Source organism: Culex quinquefasciatus, chromosome 2 (genome assembly GCF_015732765.1).
Source record: "Culex quinquefasciatus strain JHB chromosome 2, VPISU_Cqui_1.0_pri_paternal, whole genome shotgun sequence".
Classification (NCBI taxonomy): domain Eukaryota; kingdom Metazoa; phylum Arthropoda; class Insecta; order Diptera; family Culicidae; genus Culex; species Culex quinquefasciatus.
Window position 1 is genome coordinate 58,523,448 of NC_051862.1, and position 25,920 is coordinate 58,549,367.

A 25,920-nucleotide genomic window follows, 5' to 3' on the forward strand; every position below is an offset into this window, starting at 1 on the left:
CTTAACCAGCAAGGTCCTGAAGGTTGACCAGTTTTATGACCGTGTCAGGTGTCGTAGAAGCGTTGAAGAATCTTTACTCGAACCTGCCTCCAACGCCGACCAATTTGCAGGTCAGTTGGGAGCACCAAAAGGCGATCGCGCAAGTTCTGCAAGACCTCGATGAAACTGGCCGCCCATCTAAAAGTTGGACAAGCGCGAACAGCAACGGCGGTATAATTCCATGTCCTCCCACTGGCGGTCAAAAAGGCCAAACTAAACGAGGACATGTGGCGGGATAATGAACGATCAGCTGCGGTGGTGGGCGTCGCAACTCCATGCCAAATGGAAATCGGTTACGATGAGTTGAACGAGCAAAAAGCGCGCTCAAATCGACCTAACGAACAATTCCTCACCGATCAGCAAAAGCTCGAAGTTGTGACGCAGCTTGTGCTCAATGGCCTGTCCAAACTCTACACGGAATCCAATTCCACCTTCATCACCGGGTTCGTCCCACTCAATTGACCGACGAGCGCATGAACCAAGCGACCGCCGATGCGGCCAAAAATCAACGACGATGAGGAGCGCAGCATAACCGAGGACTCACCGGTCGCGAATCGGACGCGGAAGCCGTTGAAGCGTTGGACAAAGAGGAAGAGGATGTTGACATGACGCGCCTTCCGGAAGACGATCGACGCAAGCTGGAAGCGACACGGAAGCTGCGGGAACTCTGGAACGAGTTAAGTGTGTGTGCCAAGATCACCATCCTGGCGTACTTGTTCCAACTCGAGGAACTAGCCGACTGCAACATGCAAATCTTCAAGGACCTCCTCATCCGACTTCCGCCAAAAGAGAAAACCTTCCTCGAGATCCTCCCGAAACATTACGTTCACGAAAATGCTGTAACCCGTGACAAGGCCATAAAAATTCTCATGAAAGTGGAAACCCATGAAAAGGTACTCTAGAAATGTGAATGTGTGTTAAATTAAAGTAAATAAAGATTATCTTCTACCAAGTAGTCTCAAAAATATATTGTTTCAGTTACCTAATCTCGAAAAATTTGTAAGTGTTGAGAATATTTTACTGGCCAAGAGCCTAATTCCAGAAAATCTAATAAATTCTACCAAAAATCTTGTCGTGATACGGATCCCGAAAATTTTCTAAGTGCCGGAACGATTTTTGTTGGGAGTATATCAATAATTATTAAAAACCAGCTTTAATTTCATAGAAGAAGTTTTGTTAGGGACTTTAGTTTAGGAACAAACTGATTTTTTTTAAATAAAAATCGGACGAATATTTCCTTCTGCCGAATTTCGACGATTTTTCCGAAATTCTCAAAATTTTCTAAGTCCCAAAAATTGCTTTTTCTGTAAAAATAATGAATTCAAAAATATTTCAGCACAAATTAAATTAAACTTTTAAATATCAGTTCATGTTGAGAGCATATGAAAATTATTCTAAGTGTCGGAAATTGAAAATTCTGTCAGTGACTGCAAATTTTGCTAAGTCCAGCAAAATTTGAAATAAAGTCAAAATAATCATTTCATGATGTTCGGGTAAAATTATGAAAAAAATACAATTTTCGAATTTTTTGCTAAGTCTAAAAAAACTATAACTAACAGCTCAATATCAACTGTAGATACTGCAGTATGATCATGGAATATACTTTCCATGATACGCAGTCGGTTTCAAAAGTCGTCATAACTCGAGGAGTTTACAGTGAGATGCGAAAAAACAAGCCAAGTTAATTCAAAGTTGTCGCCACCAACTCACTTTCCGCCCGGGTTGTTTGCCACTATTAACTCAACTTGATGTGGCATTGTTGGTCAAATAAACTCAACAAGATTTTTCGCAGATACGCCTCGAACAATTTATGTTCGTGGCCATGTTCGGTTATCTCTTAACCATACCCTGGGGTGAACTTGACTTGTTCGTGTTTTTACGAACATGGGTAGATTTTTCCAAGATGCAACTTTCTGCCCGGGATTGTTATAGTAATAACAGAATAGCATCACTTTTAGTTATTCTTCGAACAAATCTTTGTTATTATTTTTTGTTATTTTAACAACTAATCCGATCTTCCCAATAACAGTTGGAGGTATTCTTCCATAACAAAAAATGTTATTCCAAAGTTGTTTTGGCTGTCAGCCAATATCAGACCAATACCAAATTGTGTTATAATAACATAAACTGTTATTAAACCCTTATTCAAAAATGGATTTTTCAAGAAGATTTCATAACACTTTCTGTTATTTTAACAGTATTCGTTATTGAAATGGCATGAATTATGTTATTACCGTCTGCCCGGGAATAACAAAATTCATGCCATTTCAATAACAAATATTGTTAAAATAACAGAAAGTGTTATGGAGTATTCTTGCAAAATCCATTTTTGCATAAGAGTTTAATAACAGTTAATGTTATCATAACACAACTTGTTATTGGTCTAATATTGGTTGAAAGCCATTACAACTTTGGAATAACATTTTTTGTTGTGGAAGAATACCGCCAACTGTTATTGGGATGGTCGGATTAGTTGTTAAAATAACAAAAAATAATAACAAAGATTTGTTCGAAGAATAACTATAAATGTTATTAGTCTGTTATTACAATAACAATCCAATAACAAAAAAATTATAGCGACGAATCACAAATCTTGTTATAAATATTGTAAAATGTTATTGGCCCAGTAAAAACGAAAAAAAACGAAAACGAAACTATTGGCACTACGCCCCCCGGGGCATGGCCTTCCTCTAACCTGGGATTTCTGCTCCAGCGCCTCTGACGAGACAGGAGAAAACGAGACCGACGTTTTACTTCACCATCCGATAGAAGCTCAGTGGATAAGGCGGGAATCGAACCCGCGTCTCATAGCATCATCGGGATCGGCAGCCGAAGCCGCTACCCCTGCGCCACGAGACCCACCGGCCCAGTATTACAAGTTAATTCCGTCTGCTCGGGTAGACTGTCCCAAATCTTTGCACACCATTGTTAAACTGTTAAAAAATAACTCGGGAATGTTACAAAACCACAAAACACAATGAGATTTTTTTTTGAATATAAAAATTACATGCAGATTTATAAACAATACAATAAATTTTTATTTAATGACGTGTCCATAATTTTTACAGTAAATTAAAGAAAAAAGAGAGCGCATTAAAAACTATTTTTGCGGGCTTTCAAAATTGGTCCAAAAAATCAGGAGGAAACTTTTTTTCAAAATAACGTCAAAATTTTAATGAAAATAGAAGTCAACTGAAAACAATCTTGAATTTATTTTTCATTGCTGTGATATTTTTTCGAATGCAAAAGACACAGATTTTTCTTTCATATAGCATTAATTTATATTTAAAGTACGAGTATACCTGTTTCCATAACATTTCATTATCATCAGATTTCCACCATATTGCATCGGAAGCAATATCTAGCTCGCTCAGCATCCTTCAACCGAATCACATTTCTCCTTTCAACACTCTGGGAGCGAGAGCAACCAACGCAGCCAAACGCTCTCAGACTTTTCCGCAAAAATTCCATTTGTCAAAGGCAGCGCCAATTTAGCGTGTGTTTGAAAAAGTGTGTGGCGTTTTCGTTACAATTTTGACTGAACATTTTTGTAAATTCACCCTGTTTTCTGTTGCTGCGCTGCTTCTGCTGCTGCTCTTGTTGCGTGTTTCCTCTACTCGATTCTTTTTTTTGTGCAAATGGCTTAGTCGCTCTAACTAGAGAGAAAGTGAGTGAATCTATCATGATTTTTTTTCTTCTGCTGTTTTTTTGCTTATTTAAAAACAGTAAATACCTTAAAAGATTTTCAAAATCAAAACGTGTCGGTTTGTGAGTATGGTTTGCGTTTGTTTTTTGTCTAATTGATTTTGCACGATTAACATTGTATGCGCTTTTTTTCTTGTGTTGTGTTTACACTTTAGTTTATATAGTTATTAAATTATACTTTCTCGGTAGCATTTTGTTTTCTTGTTAGACAATATATAATATGCTTTTGTGTTTACTTTGAAATAGATTTTTGCTATTGCTATTATAGTTCGAATGCACATGAAACACGTTACGCGATTTGTTGGTTATAGATTAGCTAATGAAAAAGAGTTTTTTTTTGTTTTGTGTTGCATGAATTTGCTATGGGTTGCATTAGAGTTTTGTTTTTTTTTTTCTTTTCTGTAATGAAACACAACATCAATGATATTGGGCTAGAATAATGTAAGAGAGGAAGGTTTTGTACAATGCATTTGCGTAATAATTGTATTATTCATAATCATGGAATGAACTTGATGATAAACTCAAAAACACACAATATTTACGATTAATTTAGCACAACTTGACTGGAGTTTTTCGTTTTGTCGATAGAGAGTATGCTGAAACCAACTTGAACATGATTTTAATCATTTTTGTGGTCCATCGAGAATAAGGTTTTTTTTTCCATTGGGGTGCTTTTGATTCACTTTCGAGTGTCATTTCTACACGCTAAACATATGTTGTCTATATCATATATATATATAATTTTTCAGGACATTACGTTAACGTTTTTAAAACATGTTTTTAACTTTGTAATCAGACTTTAAAAGACCCAATAGAGAAAAATTAGGTACAAATTTGCACTTTTTGTTGGCCTAATTTTAAGTGTGTTTGTGTTGTCTCAACTTAAGCTTTTTGTTTGTCCTAATCCATGCCTTACCCACTATTCAATCGTAATTTCTAGATAACCGGTGTTAACGTAAAAAAGAAATGCTATAATTCTAGTACCACTGTTACGATAAAACGAACGACTACAGAGACTTGCTAAACTTGTTTTTCTTCATAATACTTGCGTTTCCCTCCTTTATCGAGCCCAAAACTTACGAGTTTTTTTTACACAGATCTCGGATTTTAATTCTTGTTGGTGTTGTTACGGCATCAAATGTCCGGCTCGACAAACGAAGCCGGAAAGAGACCGGTCTTGCCGGATCGCTGGTGGGTGCCCTTGTACCAGCCGTTTTCGCGCTTCTTGTGCACTAGCACCACGTCGCCGACGCGCAGCTCCAGCTCGTACTCGCTGTTGGGTGGGTACGGGACGATGCACTTGAATCTGAGAGAAAAAAGAAATTGTTTGATATTTTTTGTTGATAAAATTAAGGAAAATATGAATTTCTTTGTACAAATCAGAAATTTATAAAATTTAAAATTGGTTGTTCTGAGTTCAATTTGTTGTTTGACATATAATTTTCATTCAACATGATTAAATATTTCCACATCCAACGTTCTAAGAATCGTATGGCAATTTTGAAAAAAAAAAAAAAAAACCATCAGCTAAATTAGAACAGTTTCTACAGCAGCTTCCGATTTTTTGCCTTGGGCATAAATTTTTACTCTTGTAAAATACTAACCTTCCATTTGAAATAAACGGGAAGTATCTCAATAACAACATCCGATTGCTCGCTTTGAGAATAAAATCTTACCATTTAAAAATATCATGCCGATGGTCCCAACGCTTGCTTAGAGCGTATCCTAGACACTAAACTGTCACAAAATCGTGCAACTCCAAGCTAAATTTATTTGGCTAATTTTCTCTTTTCCTCTTTAAAAAAGTGTATCATCAACACGTTTCGTCTTTCAAATTGGCTTGCAATGGATGGTTGGAATCTGGTTCAGGTTCAATCATCAATTTCTAGGCAACATGGGCTCTCAACCTTTTTCGTTCCATTACGCCCTTGACTAATTTTCAGGAGGGGAAATCCCTTGAATTTTGAAAAAAAAAAATCAAATTTCATAATCTTAGATTCAATGTTTACCATAAAATTGAAGTTATCATTAAAAAGCAAGAAAAAAACATAAATTTTCAGTTTGTTAAATTAACTTAACAATTTTGTTTTCAAATATAGTTTATTTTTTTTCTGAAATGGCTTGAAACATTATAAAAGTATAATTTATGCAGTTTTGGCAAAAATAATCTTAAATTAACTGCATAGGCTGCAAAATTTCTTTAAAAAAAGTTTAGTGATAAGTTCTTGGATAAGCTTATAAACACATCTTTAACTTTTTTTGAAAAAAAAAATGGTAAGGGTGACGTAAATTACAAAAACATTGAAAAAACAGACATTTTAAAATGCGTTATAAATACTATACAAAAAATATTTTTGTTAAAGAACTGTTGATTGATAGAAGTGTGCACAAATAATCTCTTTAAAAATTAACACTTAATTCAAAATTTTAGGAAAACTTCAAAAAATAAGATTCGCTATTGTTTAAAAAACAATCAAGGGTCGAAAAAAATATTTGCATATCTTTTCTATTTCATGTCAAAACCGCTTTTGTATACAAGCATATAATATCAGAGCAGTTCTCTAGGATTTCGGTCATTCGTTTTTTTTGTATTTTTTAATCCGACTGAAACTTTTTTGGTGCCTTCGGTATGCCCAAAGAAGCCATTTTGCATCATTAGTTTGTCCATATAATTTTCCATACAAATTTGGCAGCTGTCCATTAGAGTGTAACAAAAATGACTTTTTGGCGGGCATTCAGGGGTTTGTTCCGGTGGGCAAACTGAGCCTAAATCCCAAATATGAGCTTGATTGGACGTAACAGGAGCTGGCGCTCCGCCCTTCAATTTTAAATGCGATTTAACCTGTAAAAAAAAATTTTTTTCAAAAATGTCACTTTTTGAGGCATTTTGGCCACTAATGCGTTTACCAAAAACATAAATGGCGTGTAGGCCAGATCCTTGCGCATCTTTTGGTATATATAACATTGAAGTTTGGAGCATCCTGGAGCTCGGTACAGACAGATATGCGTCGCACCTCGCGACGCCCTAGACGCCATTTGATTTTGCTGGGACCGATTTTTCGAAAAAATGCCAAACTTTGAAGATCTGTACCGAGCTCCAGGATGCTCCAAACTTCAATGTTATATATACCAAAAGATGCGCAAGGATCTGGCCTACACGCCAGTGTTGTTTTTGGTAAACGCATTAGTGGCCAAAATGCCTCAAAAAGTGACATTTTTGAAAAAATCTTTTTTTACGGGTTAAATCTCATTTAAAATTGAAGGGCGGAGCGCCAGCTCCTGTTACGTCCAATCAAGCTCATATTTGGGATTTAGGCTCAGTATGCCCACCGGAACAAACCCCTGAATGCCCGCCAAAAAGTCATTTTTGTTACATCCTACTGTCCATACAAAAATGATGTATGAAAATTCAAAAATCTGTATCTTTTGAAGGAATTTTTTGATCGATTTGGTGTCTTCGGCAAAGTTGTAGGTATGGATACGGACTACACTGGAAAAAAATGATATAAGGTAAAAAACAATTTGGTGATTTTTTATTTATCTTTTTATCACTAAATCTTGATTTGCAAAAAACACTATTTTTATTTTTTTTCATTTTTTTATATTTTAGAGGACATAAAATGCAAACTTTTCAGAAATTTCCAGGTTGTGCAAAAAATCTTTGAACGAGTTATGAATTTTTTTAATCAATACTGATTTTTTCAAAAAAATGAAATATTGGTCGCAAAAATTTGTCAACTTAATTTTTTGATGAAAAATCAAATTTGCAATCAAAAAGTACTTTAGTGAAATTTTGATAAAGTGCACCGTTTTCAAGTTAAATCCATATTCAGGTTACTTTTTTTAAAATAGTCGAAGTTTTTCATTTTTTTTTTAAATTAGTGCACATGTTTGCACACTTTTGAAAAACATATTTTTGAAAAGCTGAGAAAATTCTCTATATTTTGCTTCTTTGAACTTTGCTGATACGACCCTTAGTTGCTGAGATATTGCAATGCAAAGGTTTAAAAACAGGAAAATTTATGTTTTCTAAGTCTAAGTCGATATCTCAGCAACCAATGGTCTGATTTTCAATGTTAAAACATGAAACATTTGTGAAATTTCCCGATCTTTTCGAAAACAATATTTTCAAAAATTTTAAATCAAGACTAACATTTCAAAAGGGCCAAACATTCAATATTACGTCCATATCCATACCTACAACTTTGCCGAAGATACCAAATCGATCAAAAAATTCCTTCAAAAGATACAGATTTTTGAATTTTCATACATCATTTTTGTATGGACAGCAGCCAAATTTGTATGGAAAATTATATGGACAAACTAATGATGCAAAATGGCTTCTTTGAGCATACCAAAGGCACCAAAAAAGTTTCAGTCGGATTAAAAAATACAAAAATTAAAATTGAAGAAAAAAGACCGATTTCGTAGAGAATTGCGCATCAACAAAAAACATTTTTTGTGTTGATAAATCCTTCCCAATTCGATACATTTAAAGAAAGTTTAAGATATGGATTTTCAACAAACGCGTTTGAAGATGGCGATGGCCTCGAATTGCTTAAAATAAATGCTATCAACATATTTTGTAATTTTGCTGATGACACAATAACAAAGACACATTTAAAAGCAATTTCCATCATGCCAAATACAAATTTACGGCAAACTGTGGTAGTGCAGGCTCTGCTAGATTTGATTAGAAACAAAATTGCTAAATTTGACAACCCACAACCACTCACCTTTCCCGCACCACGTGCGACTTGGACGACGACTTCGAAGGCGTTCCAGTGCCGCCGTTCATCTGCGTCAGGATGGCGCTCGCGTCCAGACTCTGAGATTTCCGATGATACACGTGGTGAGATTGCTTCTGGGCGCCGTGGGACGTCGAGGCCGGTGCCTCGTGCGATTGCTGGTGCAGTTGCTGCTGGAGTGCCGCATGTTTCGAGGAGCTCTTGCCGGATGACTCGCTTTTGATGCTGAAATTGAGTGATGATTTATAGATTTGGCGGAATAAGGTGTTGATAAAGGTTACGAACCCATGCATCGAAGGTCGTTCCTTGTGGGGTTTAACCCGCTGGGATCCGTACATGTAAGGAACATTTTCACGACCCTGGGCGGCGAGCAGGTCCGCTGGAAGGTTCTGCAGCAGTTGACTGGGACACGACCCGGATCTGAAATTGGAAATCTTGGTTATAACAGGTCTAAAGTTGATTCAAATGACCTTACCTGACATGAACCGGATTGATGATCTGCTGCAGATTTGGCTTGGCCAAAGCGGACGCCGCACTGTCCTCAAACACTGGATTGTCCATGGAGTACGCCGGGTTGGCGGTTCCACCGCTCGTCGTCGGAGACTTGGACCGCTTGATGTTGGTCAAGCGCTTCATCAAGCTGACCGCCGACGAGTCTTTCTTCTCCTTGATCGGTTGCGCTGCGTGTTCTGCTCCGTTGGCAGCTGCCGCAGCAGCCCCTGATCCATTTTTCTCCGCCGAAGTTCCATTCGACTTGCGGCCAAACAGCGAGTCAATGTAGTTCCCGGACGACTGCTGCTGCTGCTGCTGGTTCTGTTGCTTGGTCCACACCGGAGCCGGGTTGCTGGAAGCCGTGGTGTCCCGCGGCGGTAAGGCAGGTAGCGTGATTTGGGCTAGGTTGTTGGACGGATTTGGGGTTCCGGGACCGGTTCCGCTTCCAGCAGCTCCGGGTGGCGATGGTCCCTGGGATCCTTGGGCTTGGGGATTGTTACGGCTGGCGTGGCCACCCTCGCGGCCTTTGTACACGGTGACGTAGTTGCCCGGGAAGACGCCGGTTTTCTGCTGCCGGTTGGCGCCCTTGAACCAGCCGTCCTGGCAGCGCTCCGTTACGTAGTAGATTGCTGGAGTGAAAAAGGGAAATCATTAAATTGCTATTAACATCACAAACATCAAAGCGGCCAGACATACGGCGACTTTTCAATTTTAAAAAATGTTGAGATTGAATTATTTAATCAGTTTTTATTTAACTGTTTAATTTTCTCAACGAACAATACAGATTCATAAGATTCCATGTTTTAACACTTAATTTATGCAAAATGTTCGAAGAAACAAATTCTTTAAACATATTTGCAATAACTTAAAATCCAAATTTCTTAGTTTTTTTTTGCCATTTCAATATTATTTCATGTGGTTAAAACCTAAAAAACTTTTCCAACAACATTTGGAATAAATATTTGAAATGACTTAATGAATTAAGTTCAAATATTCATTCAATATTAAAAAATAATAATAATAAGATACACAATAAAACAGAATAATAATTTTACACTGGCCATAATCGTCAAAATTAGGCTCTATTTTACATTAGTTTTTCGTTAACGTTGTTGTTGTTTTAAGGTAAATATTACCTATTTTTTACAAAAAAAAATAATAAAAATTTATTGTATAATATATATTATAATATTTATTAGGATTTTTTTATTTCTTTAAATAGCCTTTTTAATCTCAAATAGATTGAAATTGCGAAAGGTACCTTGAAACTCTAAAGAATTCAGTGAATTTAATATGAAAATTGTTAATGGGTCATTCCAGGTCAACTGAGTACACTTTTGGACTCGACCTTCACTGATTTCGTCCAAACTTTAAGGGAACGTTCATCTATCGATAGTTAACAGAAATCCCAAGTTTGGTGCTGATTAGACCATCCCTCTATTTTTGGCACCGTCCACATTTTTGACGATTTTCCAAAAACACTTTTTTTCTCTTAATCATAAATTTGCAACTATTTGAGCAAAAGACCTTCTACATGTTGCATTTTATAGAAAATTGTCCAAGGAATTCGATAAAAATAAAATTTTAACCCTTAAATGCCCACTAATATTATATTTTAACGTTTTAAGTATTAAAATTCAGTTTTGACCAATTCCTTATATTTTTATTTCACAGCAAATAAAGTGGTAATCCAGCTGCGTGTAAAAGGCCTGGGTGTAAAATAAATGTTGCATTATTTTATGAAATTCTATGTAACATTACACCCTGCAATATGTAGCCCATCAGTATGGGAAACCTACTTGACCGAAATGTCAAGCTCATATATGCGTTTATCCTTTCAATTCTTCATCGGTCTGATGGCCGAGCGGGCTAAGGCGCCAGCCCTTACTGTTGGTGCTGGGTTTGAATCCCGTCGGTTGCAACTTTTTTTTTTGTGAGTAGAAAAATTGTACATGCAGTGTGTAATATTAAGTGTTTATTTTGACGAAGGTGATGTGCATGCTTTTGCATGCGATTTTACCATCGGATTTTTTGCTGTGTTGTTTTATTTTATCACCATCGTGTTCCCCGGACAATTTTACATAAAAATCAATGTAGACCTCAAACTAAAATGAACTATTGGCGAGATACAGCGATTTTACTGAAAAAAGTTTGATTTTGCGCAGCACTCGGAAGTATATGGTGAACTTTTCAACATAAAGGAATGAATCCCGCATAGTTCGGTTTTTATAGCATAGCATAGCATTGCTTCGTGGACCACGAATCCCGCATAGTTCGGTTTTTATATGTGAGAAACTTATTTCGGAATTGAATTCATAGGACTGAGTTTGGTAGACCCAAAATAGGTACTGTGTGTATGTGTGTGGTCCAATCCAATACCCGCTGGCCGGCAGCGAAATTATGGGATAGTATAATTTGTATCAGACTTGGGTTATGCTGATACAGCTTATCTCAGTCCCGGGAATTAGGTGGTGACAGCCCTCGCGCTGCTTCCAATGACCCATTTCAGAATGGCAGAGATCCTAGCGACCCAATTCCGAGGTCATTGGACATTGTCTGGCCCCGCCTAAACATAGAACAAGAACCAGACGGATCCTCGAACTATCTTTAAACTTCCAATCCCATCAGGTAAAACAGGGATCAGCGCGTATATAATGATAAATAAGTGGCATTTGGGTAAAAACACTTTTTCTTCCTCTTTTCCCGCGCGAAACAACGACGCAGGCCAAACACGATCGAAGCAGGCCTTGCCTCGCAAAGAGCAACGGCGAGACTGGCCAGCTTCTTTCAAAATCACTTTTTCTTCTTTTCTCCCGCGCGAAACAACGACGCAGGCCAAACACGCTCGAAGCAGGCCTTGCATCGCAAAGAGCAACGGCGAGACTCTGGTAGACCCAAAATAGGTACTAGGCCCAAAATAGGGACAAATACCCTATGTGAAAAAAAACACAAATTCTCGACTTTTGACCGATTTTCTGCTGATTTTGATGAATTCCCGTCTTTTCCCCGAATTTACAGGGGAAGAGTAGGGACTATACTTTTTTTTGGAAATCTCAAACCAACTCTCCCCCCCCCCCTCTTGGACAATTGTAGCCAACTTAGCCCAGTTAAAAAGCAGACAAACGTAAAAAACCAAAAAAAAACTGAAATGACCGAGGGGTTCATGGATGCATGAATCATGTTCAATATAAAAAAAAACTTTTGTCAAACTTGTATTTAATTTAAAGACACAATTGAAAAATCAATTTACGGCTTTGGCGGAGAATTATTTTGCTAAAAAAATATTATAAAGTAATTTCCGATTTCTTAAAATCCGAAATCTTTGCGGAAAATGGCAAATAACTATAAAATCATAATGCAAAACAATTTGGCTTTTAATGTCTTTAAAAGTCTTTTTTTAAACAATTTATCGGATAGTTTAATGTTCAGTTTAAAATCATAATTTCGTTTTCCAAAAATCCAATCCCCAAAATTCTATTTCCATACTCACATCCTTTCTTGAGCTCCAGCTCGTCCGGCTTCTGGGGCTTGTACGGGTAGAGTGCGATGTAGGTCGCTGGCAGTTGGGGATGCTGATGGAACAGCTGACTAGCCTTGGTATTGGCGGCGGCGGCGGCGGCAGCCCGCGGTTGTTCTACCATTGAAGTCGCTCCAGAACTTCCTGCTGCCGGTTGCCTCTCCGTGCCGGCATCCGGCGTGTTGAGAATCTCGGCAGAGTGGCTAAAAGTGAGGGAAAAGTTGTTTAAGGTTTTAAAACATGGTTTCAGAACAACTAACCGGTTGGGTTGATGCAGCGATCCTCCGACGGTCACTCCACTACTGGAACTCGCCACAAAGGTCGTCAACGAGTGGCGTTTCTCCTTGTGGTTCTTGTTGTTGGAGTGGCCACCTCCGGAAGCGGCGGCCTCGGCCGCGGCCGTCGCCAAGAAGTGCGACGTCGGACTGCTGGGTGCCGTACTGGAGTTTGAGCTGGTCGTACTGGTGGAAGAGTTTGGACTCGTGGTTACACTGGAGCTGGTCGTATCACTGGCGTTCAGGTCGAACGGAGTCGGCGGGACGGTCCGGTTGTTGGAGGCACTGGCCAGGATGCTAAAAAAAAAGGTTCAAATCAATAGCTGAAGCATACAATATCTCAAACTAAGCATACTGCTTCAACGCGGCGTCCATCATCTGCTTGCCCAGGATGTTCATCTCCACGAACGAAATCGGAAAGATCCCGATCTTGTCCGCGATACGTCCCTCGGCCCAGTTTTGATCCACCCGGCGCAGCACGTGGATCAGCGCACCCTTCTTGAACGTCAGACAGCCCTCCTCCTCGTTCGGGCCCATGCTAAAGTCGTACAGCGCTTTGCACTGCGGGTATGGCAGCGGAACTACGACCTGCAGGTGGTTCAGCGGAACCGCGCCCTCCTTACCGTTGACCTCACCCACGCACCAGTTGTGATCGATCTTCTTCTTGAGGATGATGATGTCGCCCTTCTTGAAGCTGATGTCACTGCGAAAAGAGGGAGGGTGAGACGAGGAAATGTAGGTGAGTCGTGAGTGATAAGAATGGGTTAGATATTGGTCTAGACGGGTTAGGTCTAATCAACTTAGAGGGTTGCCGTTTGAATGATGACGGTGGACCTGTGATTCATTCGCTTGACAGAATCACATGAAACAAATTAAACCAAAGACCTGAAAAAACCACTTCTACATTTTGAGATTTCTTCTACGGAATGCTTTAAAAAATCTGAAGTTAATGACGATTTTTTCCGTACGACGAAAAAACGAAGTTGACTTTATTAGCTGTCGGCCACCATTGCTAGTACCAACCACTAGTGTCTTCCTTTTTATCTACAAGGACTTCGCCGCCCTGGGCTCCTAAGTGTTCAAGAGTATGGCACGGAGCGACGGCGCCGAATACCCATATTTACACAAAGAATTTTAGAGCGCCCGCCGCGGGATTCGAACCGGCGACCTCTGGATTGTGAGTCCAGTGCGCGATCCGATTGATCCACACGGGCGGGACATTTTTTCCGTACATTCCTGTTTATTTTCACTTTAACTAAAAGTTATTCTTTTCTTTTTACAAGCATTCAAAGACAATATTTCTCAAATGTATTCTAATCTGACGAGAATGCATTGGGTCACACCCATTTTTCAATTTTCAGCTGTTGCTTTTCAGCAACGCTTACGAAAAGTAGCATTTATAAAAAAAAAGTTTCCTGACATCACTGGCTCACTCCATCAGTTTTCTTGAGCCTTCGATTTATATAGGTATAAACGTCAATTGACTCGGCGCGTTTGTTTTTTTTAAAGCGCTTGCAAATTTGTTACATGTTTCTTGATTATTTTTCAAGTGAATGACTAATTAATGTACAAAAGCACATATTGCCGGTAGTTTGAAGCAATTTCAAATCTTAAGCGCTAGGAAAACGTTAGCGCAAGTGAAAATATATTGATGGCGACTTTCGTTAAGCAGTTGAGCGTGTTCTTACGTGTAGATGTGTGTGCAAACAAAATTATTAGGAATGGTATCGCAAAATTGAAATTATGATCAAAAGTGTATTAAATTTGATCTTTTTGGTTAGTAAATGGCATACAAAAAATCATATCATAATTAAATCTGAAAAAAATTTAAATAGCAAGTCAAAATTTCATCATTTCAATGAAAAAAGCATTATACAGTAGTACAGTCGATTTGCAATCATAAGTTTTCAAAAAATCTATGCTCAAAAGATTTTTTTTCGAAAAAAAAACTTGTTTTGCGGTATTTTACATCGAAAATCCTTTAAATTTCCCCAATTCTCCAAAAAAAAAAAAAAAACAAGCATGCCAATAAACAATTTTCAGCTAATGTCACTAACAAATTCATTACAATTTTGAGGATGTTCGAAACAAAATAAATTTTTTGTCCTTTGATTTCTCGGGCCGACTATGAAAAATATTTGCAACTTTCAATTATTTTTCTAGCATTTCCAGCGCTGTTTTCTACCGAAAATATTTTGATGTGAACTTTAAAAAAAATCATCAAAATAAAAACAATAACAAGAAAAGTCGATTTGCGAAATCGTAGACAACCACTCTCTAGAAGTTTTGAATAAATATTATAAAATAAATTATTTAAAATAGAGCAATTATCTGGGACTCCATTTAATTATGAATATCCGTTTTTTTGCATCCGTTTTTTTCGAAAAAGTAGAAAGAATCGTAAATCACGCTTTGTAAACAAGATTTAACCAATTTCTGAGAAAGAAACTATGATAGAAAAACAAACAGGAAAAATGAGGTTTTCTGAGGGTCTACAAAAAAATCCAATATCGAATATCTTAGCCAAAGTTCAAAAAAAAAAAAACAACTAATTATTGGGGAAATTTGTTTATTATTCCGGTAAAAATCATGCCATATTTTCAAAAAGGTACTAAATAAATTCATTCTGATATTGTACACAATTGACTAAATGCATTTTAAAAAGATTTTTTCAGACAAATATGTTTTAACAGTTTCAAATAATGTATAGGGGAGAGTGGGGAGACTTGATCCCCGGGGACACTTGATTCCAAGCCTGTATCTCGTCAGCATGTGGGTAAAACAATTAGCTTTGTTCTAGAAAGTTGTGCGAAATTGACTAAAACTCATTGTAGAAAACAAAGAAAAACATTAAAAAATGTTTAGATTGAGTTACACACATATTTCTAAAAAGTTCTGCAAAAAACTTCCAATAGATCTTTTTTCTTTGTTTTGATAAGTATAGAAAACACTCAAAAATTATTCAGAACAATATTTTTTATACATGAATTGTTTGATAAACATATCAATTTCAAAACCCTAACGCATTTGACGCTAAATTTATCGTCATACTATTTTTACAATCAATTGTTTAAAAAAGTGCGTTTAAGGAGACTTGATCCCTGCATTTTTACAGTCACTGGAATCAGCCTCAAGATTAAATAATTTGGCTGGGTTTTCGTACATAGTTTCCTTTAGTATAGTTGTACATAACTAACTGCAGTTTGAACCATTTTTTCAAAAGTTTTGTAAGCAAAAATTTCCAGCTTTTGTAAACATGCTTAATTTTGGTATAAAAAAGAAAATTTTAAGTTTTTAAATATTTTGCATGCTAAACTTGTTATATTTTGAACACAAACGTACAGGTTTAATGTGAAATTGCTATAACTTATAGAAAATTAACAGTTTGTATGAACAAGAAACATTTTGCTTAAGGGTGCACAGCAACCAAGGAAGTTGTTGTCTTCTTATTCCAAATTTGTGAAACTTACGGACCCAATCCTGCAAGAATCTGATTGCAAAAATAGTCAAACTATGTTGTAAATAACTTGGAAGTCAGTAATTTAGGGGATGAATAAAAAATCATATCGATAGTTCCCGTATTTTTGAAGATACAAAAATGTCTGTATCAAAAATCTGGGTGCAAATCTCTAGTTGATGTGTACCGTTAAGATTTCTTAAAAATGTTGAAAGGGGGATCAAATTACCCCCAACATTTCGAAAATGCCGGTTTAAAATATTTTTTTAAAACGCTTGGTATGATTCGAAGAGTTTATCTGATGAAATACCCTTATCAGCCAAACATAGTTCAATGTTTAAGCTTTCAATTCATGCAAAAAGTTCATAGTTTTGTGAGAAATTGACAGAGTTATGTGCGATACAAAAAAAGGGGATCAAGTCTCCCCACTCTCCCCTAGTTTAGAATTTTTGCTAACCATAGAATTTTTAAGTTCAGTTTGAAATAATTTTATGCTCTTATTATGTAATTTATGTTTAAGCTTCAATGTGTGTGTGTATGTGTGTGATTGGCACTTAAAATATTTTTCACTAAAAAGATAACTTAGAATGAAATGAAATTTCAAAGCTATACATTTTGCTACGAAACAAAAAACTTTTTTTAAATTTCGGTACCCTATTAAATGTAGCGCCTTTTTACACGAAAAACCTTTTAAGGTCGTAAAAGGTGTCCTTAACTTTTGGGGCAATGACTGTCAATGATGGTTCTGAATTCAGGGTTCAGAAATAGTAAATTGAAATGAAAAAATAATCACGATATGTAAAATGCTTCTACAACCAACACAAAGAAAACCATTTTTTGATTGAAAAATATTGAATCAAGATTTGAATGTTTTTCTAAAACAAAGATGGCCGCCAAATGGCCGATCGGGAATGATGCCTTCCAGGGCCTTAACACAAAATTCCTGACTGATCACAAACTTCAAATCATTGAAAAATATCTTAGGGATCGTAGGGATCAAAAATACTGTTGAGGACATAGTTTCATTTGAGGTTAAACGAATATTACTCAAATGTGATTTCCATTTTTACAAATATATTTATGACAGATAAAGAAAGTGCAAATAACTTCAATGACAAAAGAATCCAAAAAAATATCAGCACAACTGTTAATAACCACAAATTCTACTTCTACTGACCAGCAAAATGCAAATCCTCAAGGTTGACTAAACTTAAAACAACCTTAGCAGAATGTTGTTTTTTGCATGTGCTGCCGTCTGAACCAGTCCCCAGCAGCAGTGCCGCCCGACACAGTAACACCCAACTTGCTGCACTGCGAACGCCTTGCTAACAACCGAACTGCATAAATAATAAGTGCACCCTCTAACCCCGACCCATGGCGAGTCCGTCCCAAACCAGGTTTGCAACTTTTAATTTAAACCCATTCTTGTTACGGGGTTTTAACACGGTTTGAAAAAGTTTTTGAAAATAATAAGGAAATTTTTGCGCTTAAAAAAGTTTTTTTCAATTTTGTTGAAATTACTTAAAATTAGGTATTTTTAAATAAATTAAGTGATTCTCTCAATAATTTAGTTTTTTTTTCAGTGCAAAAGAGTAATTCTGGTCCTACCTGGTTTCACTGGAGGCAAAGTCGTAGAATGCTTTCGCGTGTGGGATTTTGGACAGGTCCAGCGCCTGGCCGTTGGTCGCAATAATCCGGCCATGCTGGCCTTGATTCTGTTGACTACTTTGCTGCTGATGGGGGTGGTGGTGCTGCTGCTGCTGGAGGTGGGGATGGTCATTTTTGCTGTTTTTCGCATGGTGCTGCTGAAGTTGTTGTTGCTGCTGCGAAGAACCTTGGAAAGCTATGCTTGGATGGTTCTGTTGTTGCAGTTGCAATTGCAGGTTGAAGATGTTACCACCGCCGCCACCACCGTTGCCTCCGACGCCGGTTCGGGCTGCTTTGTTTATGTTTGTGTTTTGATTATTCAGCTCAGCTGTTTTCATGCCTGTGGGAAGAAGATAAGAGCGTGCATACGCACGGATAGACATGTTAGTGAGGGACGCTGATATGGATACTATCAGTTGGAGAGTTTGTATGTAGTGAGGAAGTTCCATGACTGATAACGGTTTCAATATTTTGAAATATAAATTGCTACCGTCAGTGGGGGTGACATTGGGTCTGGGGGGTGAGATTGGGTCAAAGTGATTTTTTACGGATTTTACAATTTCTCAGATTCTTCTCAATAAAACTGAAAAAAAGGGTTGTGTAGGGGACATCTTAAGATGACTTCGCTGAAAAAATCTCGTTCCTAGAACAAATCCTGTTATTTTGGCAGCTGTCTAAAGTTGAGGTACGTTTTTGGCTAAAAAAGACCTCTCGAAAAATCATTTTTCTAATATTTTTGTTGGAATTGCTCGAAAACTGCCCAAATGTTTGAAAATCTCCACTTCAAACATTTTAGCATGTCAATACGATTCCCTGGAATAAGAAACACAGTTGGATGACTTGTTTTTACCATATCGTTGTATTTGAGTATCATTTTAGTTTCATTTGACCCAATGTCACCCTCTCTAAGGGGTGAGATTGGGTCAATTTTCAAACTATTGGCATTTAAGGTAGTGTTCATCAAAATCCACCATATTTTGGGAAAATGTTAGTAAACTATCTAAGAACAAATCCACGTTGAAAGATTTTCGATGATATTTAAATTGTTTTTGTTATTAAGAAATTACGAGAGGTATATCGTTTTTTGACCCATAGTCACCCCCACTGACGGTATAAAAAAAAAATTACTCATGATTTTCAAATTATTTCTCGTTTTAAAACTATCTTCATTCTTTATTCTTCATTCTTCATTCTTCATTCTTCATTCTTCATTCTTCATTCTTCATTCTCCATTCTTCATTCTTCATTCTTCATTCTTCATTCTTCATTCTTCATTCTTCATTCTTCATTCTTCATTCTTCATTCTTCATTCTTCATTCTTCATTCTTCATTCTTCATTCTTCATTCTTCATTCTTCATTCTTCATTCTTCATTCTTCATTCTTCATTCTTCATTCTTCATTCTTCATTCTTCATTCTTCATTCTTCATTCTTCATTCTTCATTCTTCATTCTTCATTCTTCATTCTTCATTCTTCATTCTTCATTCTTCATTCTTCATTCTTCATTCTTCATTCTTCATTCTTCATTCTTCATTCTTCATTCTTCATTCTTCATTCTTCATTCTTCATTCTTCATTCTTCATTCTTCATTCTTCATTCTTCATTCTTCATTCTTCATTCTTCATTCTTCATTCTTCATTCTTCATTCTTCATTCTTTATTCTTCATTCTTCATTCTTCATTCTTCATTCTTCATTCTTCATTCTTCATTCATCATTCTTCATTCTTCATTCTTCATTCTTCATTCTTCATTCTTCATTCTTCATTCTTCATTCAACATTATTCTATACATAATTTAGTTAATGTTTTTGTCCCCCTTCACTTTATTTAATTATTTGAACATAATGGAGCACCCGCCGTCAACGAGCTTCGATTTAAAAATCGCAAAAAATACATTTTCAACCAATTTTTGATCTTTAAAAGCATTGGAAAGAAGAACTCTCGAATTTTTAGAAAAAATATGGGTTGGAAGTTTTACTTGTTTTATGTGACTTTGCCAATGTTTTTAAAATTGTCATTTTTTTAGGTGTCAACTTTGGCTATGTTTTGTACTAACATTTCCTATATTTTGAGTAAAAAGAAGTAATCAGTAATTGTTGTAGTGTCCCAGACTATGCCTCTACGCATTTATTTACAATTTAAATGGTAATGATGCCATTTTATAGCAGAAAATGTGAAAACAAGCAAAAAATTGATAAAGTGACTGTAAAAACATTAAAAAATTAGATAGGCAAAATGTAATGATAGGAGGTGGTAGAATAGGTCAAATACTACCAAAAACAAACATAAACTAAACAAGATAAATACAAATTAAAATACTTAAAATGAAACAAGAAAAACATATAACAAGAGAAGTAAAATTGTTCGTAGAACAAAAGTTGCTTAAAATTACCTCCTAAACAAGGGAAAAATAAAAACCTTCGAAAAAAAAAAAATTGTGCAGTAGAGGGTTAAGTTGGTAGTTTTACATAATCCTTGAAATGATTTATTGAATAAGTACTGGAATCATCCTACACGGTAAAAATTGTGTTAATTTGGAAGGTGTCAAATGTGAAGGTTTAATATCAATCATCTTCAATTATGTAATATTACCTCAAATTAGACTGAAAAAGTGCCAAACCACTAAAACAGTAGTGATTTTAAAATTTTAGAGGTAAAATTGGTTCCAGATGTAATATTACCATGTTTTTTTTTACTGTGTAATGCCCAAATTAGAAAAAAATACGTTACATAATTCGAGTCAATAAACCTCCAGACAAATTATGGGCTTTTTTAAATTTTGTGTTTAAAAAGAAGAATATTGCTGAAAATTATAGAAAGCATTGATGTTGCCATTTTTGCATTTCGTGTAAGCAAATACATTAATACACAAACATTCTTTATAAAAGTAAATTGTTTTAATTAATTTATTAATAAACACAAAAACAGTTACATTTCTCGACTGATAAACACAAGTCTCTTTTTGCATGACGTTCAGTAAACCCCCGAATGTGCAAGAGCTTCTTCCCCGAAATCCTTACGTCTTAAGATTAGGATTATCCTCGTGGACGTTTCTACGTGCGCTTACCTTCCAGTATCCGCATCAGCAGCACGTTCGGCGGCAGCTCGTCGATTTTGATTTCCACCAAAACCCGACACTCGGGACATCGCAACTCCTGGTGGCTGGCAACGATTTCCTGGAAAATGAAATTGAAAAAAAAAGAATGGTTCTATTATAGAAAACTTATCTTGAGATAATGGGCACCGGCAAGTAGATTCGCGCTTTATCAAATGGGTCATTCGGTGTGGTGTGGCATTCTTTGGAAGGGTAAAGACGGTGGAGTTTCCCCTTAATATAAATGAAGATAACGGTGCAATGTTGTGATTTAATGATGTAATTGCATGGCGCATAAAATGGAGCGCATTTGCGAGCGAGCTCGAGTCATTTTTTTTATTATGCAGATTTGCCAGACATTGGCGTTGAGTTAAAGAGCGTGGAGCTGATAAAATATAGGGGAAGGTGGGGCAAGACGACCATATGGGGCAAGAGGAACAATCGCTCGTAGGGCCGTTATTTTTACAATTTTGTATATTTACAGTATGAGGAATTGTTGGTAGCAATGCAATTAGCTGATTCTACTACCACATAACCGCCAAAACGACGTAAACGCCACGGGGCATAAGATTGAGTGAAGTTTTTTTCAAAACCTTTGTTTTCTTATAATATTTGGATAGTACAAAATAAGGCTACGGGGTCGTTTTAAGGCTCATTTTATCAAAATGCTATTTTTTCTAGATCAGTAGTGTCCCTACCAATGACATGCACCTATTACAAAGTATAGTTTAACTTTTGGTTATTTTTGTTGAGAGCTTTTAAAAAATCTTTTTCAGGTGGGGCAAGTGTACCATATGGATTTTTAGTATGGAAAAAAATACGAATTTCTGCAACAACATATTTTATTGGGAAATAAATACATGAAAGTACTTAAAAACTGATAAACAATTATTTAAAAAAATTGTCCATACAAAATATAGTGATATTATGAAAATTTACTATTTATCATCTAAGTAATATTTTTTTTCGTAAAAACGATAAATTTTTTAGTAAAATATTATTATTTAATCTAAAAATGGAAGAAACCTTTCAAATACATTCTAATCTGATGTTTCTAAGTGATAACAGTTCAATTGTTAGCAAATTAACATGTTTTTTCATGCATTGTTCCTCTTGCCCCAACGGGTTGTTCGTCCTTGCCCCACTAGTTGAGTAGAACGTACGGAAAATCAAAAATTTTAAAATCAATTTTTTACATTAAAAATCAGGATTTTTTAAAAACTTGTTCAAACAAAGTCTTAGTCAAAACCTAGAATAAGATGATTATAATAAAATCCGACAGATTTTTTAACTTTTTAATGGGTTATAACGAGCATTTCCTTAGCTTGTTACACTTGCCCCACTTTCCCCTACGTCATCTTGTGTGACAGGAATTGTGCCAACTTTGCCGTGCTGCTCGGTTGGGTTGAGGATGGTTCGTTGGTTGGTCTTCTATATAGGAATAAAGCCAATAAAGTTAAACTTTTGACGCGCCCGATAAGAGGAATGCGAACAGATAGGTACGGTAACGGTGATGAAAGTTACTAGTACACAGTAAAAAAAATCATGGTAATGTTACATCTGGGAATGGAAATGAGTAATTTTACCACTTTTCTGGTGTAATACCACTTTTTCAGTCTAAATTGAGGTAAAATTACAACTTTAAAGAGATAATATTCAACCTTCTAAAATTACACCTTCCAAATTTACACTTTTTTTCTGCTTCTGAAAAGAGAGAAATGGGAGACAATCATGAATTCTAGATCATTTTAAACTAGATAGATTGGTCAGTTAAGGGGTTACATACATGTTACAAAAATGTAAAGGGTTGGTATGAGCGCACAACTAAACTATTTCAAAATCTGTTTTCAGGGATTTAAATATAAATTTTTAAATAATAACAAAATAAATTTCAAGACATTTGGTTGTATCATTGCCGAGATATAGCTATTGGAAGTTAGAAGTTTCAAAAAACGGGAGCCACGATATCTCAACACTGCACAGTGGGAAAAAAGGGCCCAACAAATTTCCGCAACATGATTTCGCGCAAACCATCGATTGCTATACACCAAAAGCTTCGTTTTTGCGCCAGGAACAATAATCCGATGTAAAACCGGTGGCCGGAGTAAAGGCCACCGGATGTTCCGGATTTTTGGAAAAAGTATCTGAGTTATCCTATTGTGAACTGATACGCTTTCTTCTACCAAAAATAGTCATGCAAAACAATCTAAGAATAATATTAAATACTATAGGACCCATCGGAACCCGTTCCACCGATCTCCGGTGGCCACATTCGGAAACGCATTAGGAAACAGTGTTAACCAGTCATGCGACGTATCAAACTTCTTGATGTTGGATAGGAACATGAGTTATATAGGAGAAATTCTCGTATGTTTGGCAGGTTAAGCACTCGCTCCTAACTCCATCCAATTTGCTGATTTTCGCTATCTATACAACTAATTTTGCAAAACTTTTGATAGAAACTTGCTTGCTCACTTCTTATTAAGCTATTTATCACTCGATTTCAGTTGAAAACGCTTTTAATTAGCTTTAATTGAATGTCAAAGTTCTGACCTGCCAACATAAGAGGCACGCTGGAATTAGATGCTGTTCCCCTACTCCACTTTTAAAAACATGAAGTTAGATATGTCGCAAGAGTGGTTTCAGGAATTTGCCAAATATGATCTTCGGATGTTGCCACCGGAGAACCTAGGAACTGGTCAAGGAGGCAAAAATACATCTTTAAATACTCTCTATACAAAATAAAGAAGTTTGATACGTCGCATGACTAGTTGATGCTGCTTCCCACTACGGTTCTGGATGTGGCCACCGGAGATCGGTTGAAATGTAAGTCTTGAGTCAAAAAATTAGAAAATATTGTTTTCAAAATGCTCTAAAAACTCAACAATAAAAAAAAATATTTTTTTTGGGAAATTGTGTTTTTGTAATAAAAAAGATGATTAAAAAATCAGCAAGATTTTTTTCCGTGTACCTATATTTTTTCTGAACAGTCCCTATCAATACCTTTGCCGAAGACACCAAATTGATCAGAAAATTCTTTCAAAAGTTAAAGACTTTCAAATATTTACGTACTTTTTTCATATGGACAGGGCCCCCACAAAGTTTGAGCCAAATAAAAAAATATGTACAACATTTAAAAATGGTCGATATCGCATATTTTTGTATTTTTATCAAATAAAAATTTTGAATCTTTTTACATTTTTTTTACAAATTTCTTTGTTTGAGATCACAGACAAAAAAGTTCAAGATTTTTTTGTATAATTTCATTGATATTTTGAATTTTTAATATATTGATTTTTCTTTTTGATATTATTAGTTCTGATATCATGTGTAAAGCGATTTGTGATAATCAGATTTTAAATTTTAAATTTAGATTTTTGTGCTCCCCTCCCCCTCTTGACCACGACTAGAGTAGAGAGACAAAAACGTTAAATAAAATTTTTACCAGCATAAGAATTAAAAAAAATAGATATGAGATAAAAATGCCCTTGAAAAGGCTTGTACAAAATTTTTTAAAAGTTTTTGTCACACGTTTTTCATTGAAATGTTGGGTGGTTATTTCAATTTTGCCCACCAAAATTTGAAAAACTCTAAAATATTTTCAATAAATTTCGAAAAATCTGATGAAAAGTCGATTTTTTTGATTAGGTGTACCGATTTTATGTTATAGGCATATAAACGTATTTTTTTTTGGAAAATGATCAGTTTTTTTTACAATGTTAAAATTCTTAAAGCAGACAACATTTTTTTGTTTGTTGTTTAGTTTTTAAGATCCTGTATTTCAGCAACCAGCAAAACAATGTCCAACAAGGTAAAAAAAATTGTAGAAAGTTTCACAGCTTTTCGATTTTTTTTTTGCAAATCGTTTAAAAAGATTGTTTAAACTGCAAAAAAAAAACAGAATATATCTCTAAAAAAATATCTTAAATTACCCATAACTTGAATACAGGGCACTGTTGCATTTTGCATCTAAACGTGATTTTTGAAATTTTGTTGTCGATTTTTGTCGAAACTAATTTTTTTTTCAAAAATACATGCAATAGAGAAGGGCAACGCTGCAGAGCGAACAAATTAATTTTGATAGGTATCATTGCAACACCTTAAAAAAGCATTGATTTAACTTATTGAGATATGACATCAGTTTTGATATTTTGTCAAACAACAGAGTTAAATTTTTCTAAAAAAAAATAAAATTTATGATTATGTAAATCTTTGATACAATTGAAATGTAGCTCAAGATCAGTTTTATCAAACCCGGTATCAATACAATGATTTTGTCACCTCGCCTTATGGGAAGCCACAAAAAAACTCCAGTCAACCATAGAACCAACCACACTGCTGTGGTATCGAAACTCCTGCACCACCAAGTGGAAAAGTGGCCGAAACAAAAATGAGAGTAAACCCATCCAAGTGAGACAACGATGAAAGCCAATTCACGATAAAGTTCATTTATTACTTGAGTCATCGTATAATATCGCAGAAAAAATATAATAATTTCAAGAGAAGCTGATTTTGGTGTGCGTTCAGCGGAAAATTGAATAACTACGCAACCACCTCCATTTTGGGGGGTAAATTGGCTAATTATTGACACTTGTGCGGAGATTAGCGATTCCGAGAGTCGATTTGGCTAAACTGTGCTATCTTGAACCATGTTTCACACGATGATGCCCAAAATTGGCCACTCTCCCCTTTTATTGGGCCACACTTGTTCCTGAGGACGGCGTTGTCACTTTGAGGAGAGATTATGTCGCTCGCACGGAGATGTTCCGCGCATTAATCTTCCGACAAAAGTCCATCGACGAATGAATGGACGAGGCTTTTCTTTCGCGGGGGCTCATCAACCTCACGCATGACCCACAAAGTTGTGCGAAGGAGTTGACTTGATTGATTGGCTGGTCTGGATTTGCCCCATTTGCCACCGCCGCCCTGTCTCTCTGCTCTCATGGG

At 36.1% G+C, this 25,920-nt stretch overlaps 1 protein-coding gene across 1 annotated transcript in view; it reads right to left on the reverse strand.

Annotated features, from left to right (window-relative positions):
- Window positions 1-3,295: 3,295 nt before the first annotated feature.
- Window positions 3,296-25,920, reverse strand: part of LOC6038122 (E3 ubiquitin-protein ligase SH3RF1) — a 33,766-nt gene continuing 11,141 nt past the window's right edge. Inside the window, exons 2-10 of the mRNA XM_038255350.1 lie at window positions 20,947-21,055; window positions 17,842-18,220; window positions 13,132-13,479; window positions 12,762-13,073; window positions 12,475-12,704; window positions 8,968-9,613; window positions 8,778-8,912; window positions 8,481-8,717; window positions 3,296-5,050 (exon numbers count right to left, since the gene is read on the reverse strand). Coding sequence (XP_038111278.1) covers window positions 4,879-5,050; window positions 8,481-8,717; window positions 8,778-8,912; window positions 8,968-9,613; window positions 12,475-12,704; window positions 12,762-13,073; window positions 13,132-13,479; window positions 17,842-18,220; window positions 20,947-21,055 — 2,568 coding nt within the window. The 3' untranslated portion in view covers window positions 3,296-4,878. The remainder of the gene's footprint in view (window positions 5,051-8,480; window positions 8,718-8,777; window positions 8,913-8,967; window positions 9,614-12,474; window positions 12,705-12,761; window positions 13,074-13,131; window positions 13,480-17,841; window positions 18,221-20,946; window positions 21,056-25,920) is intronic.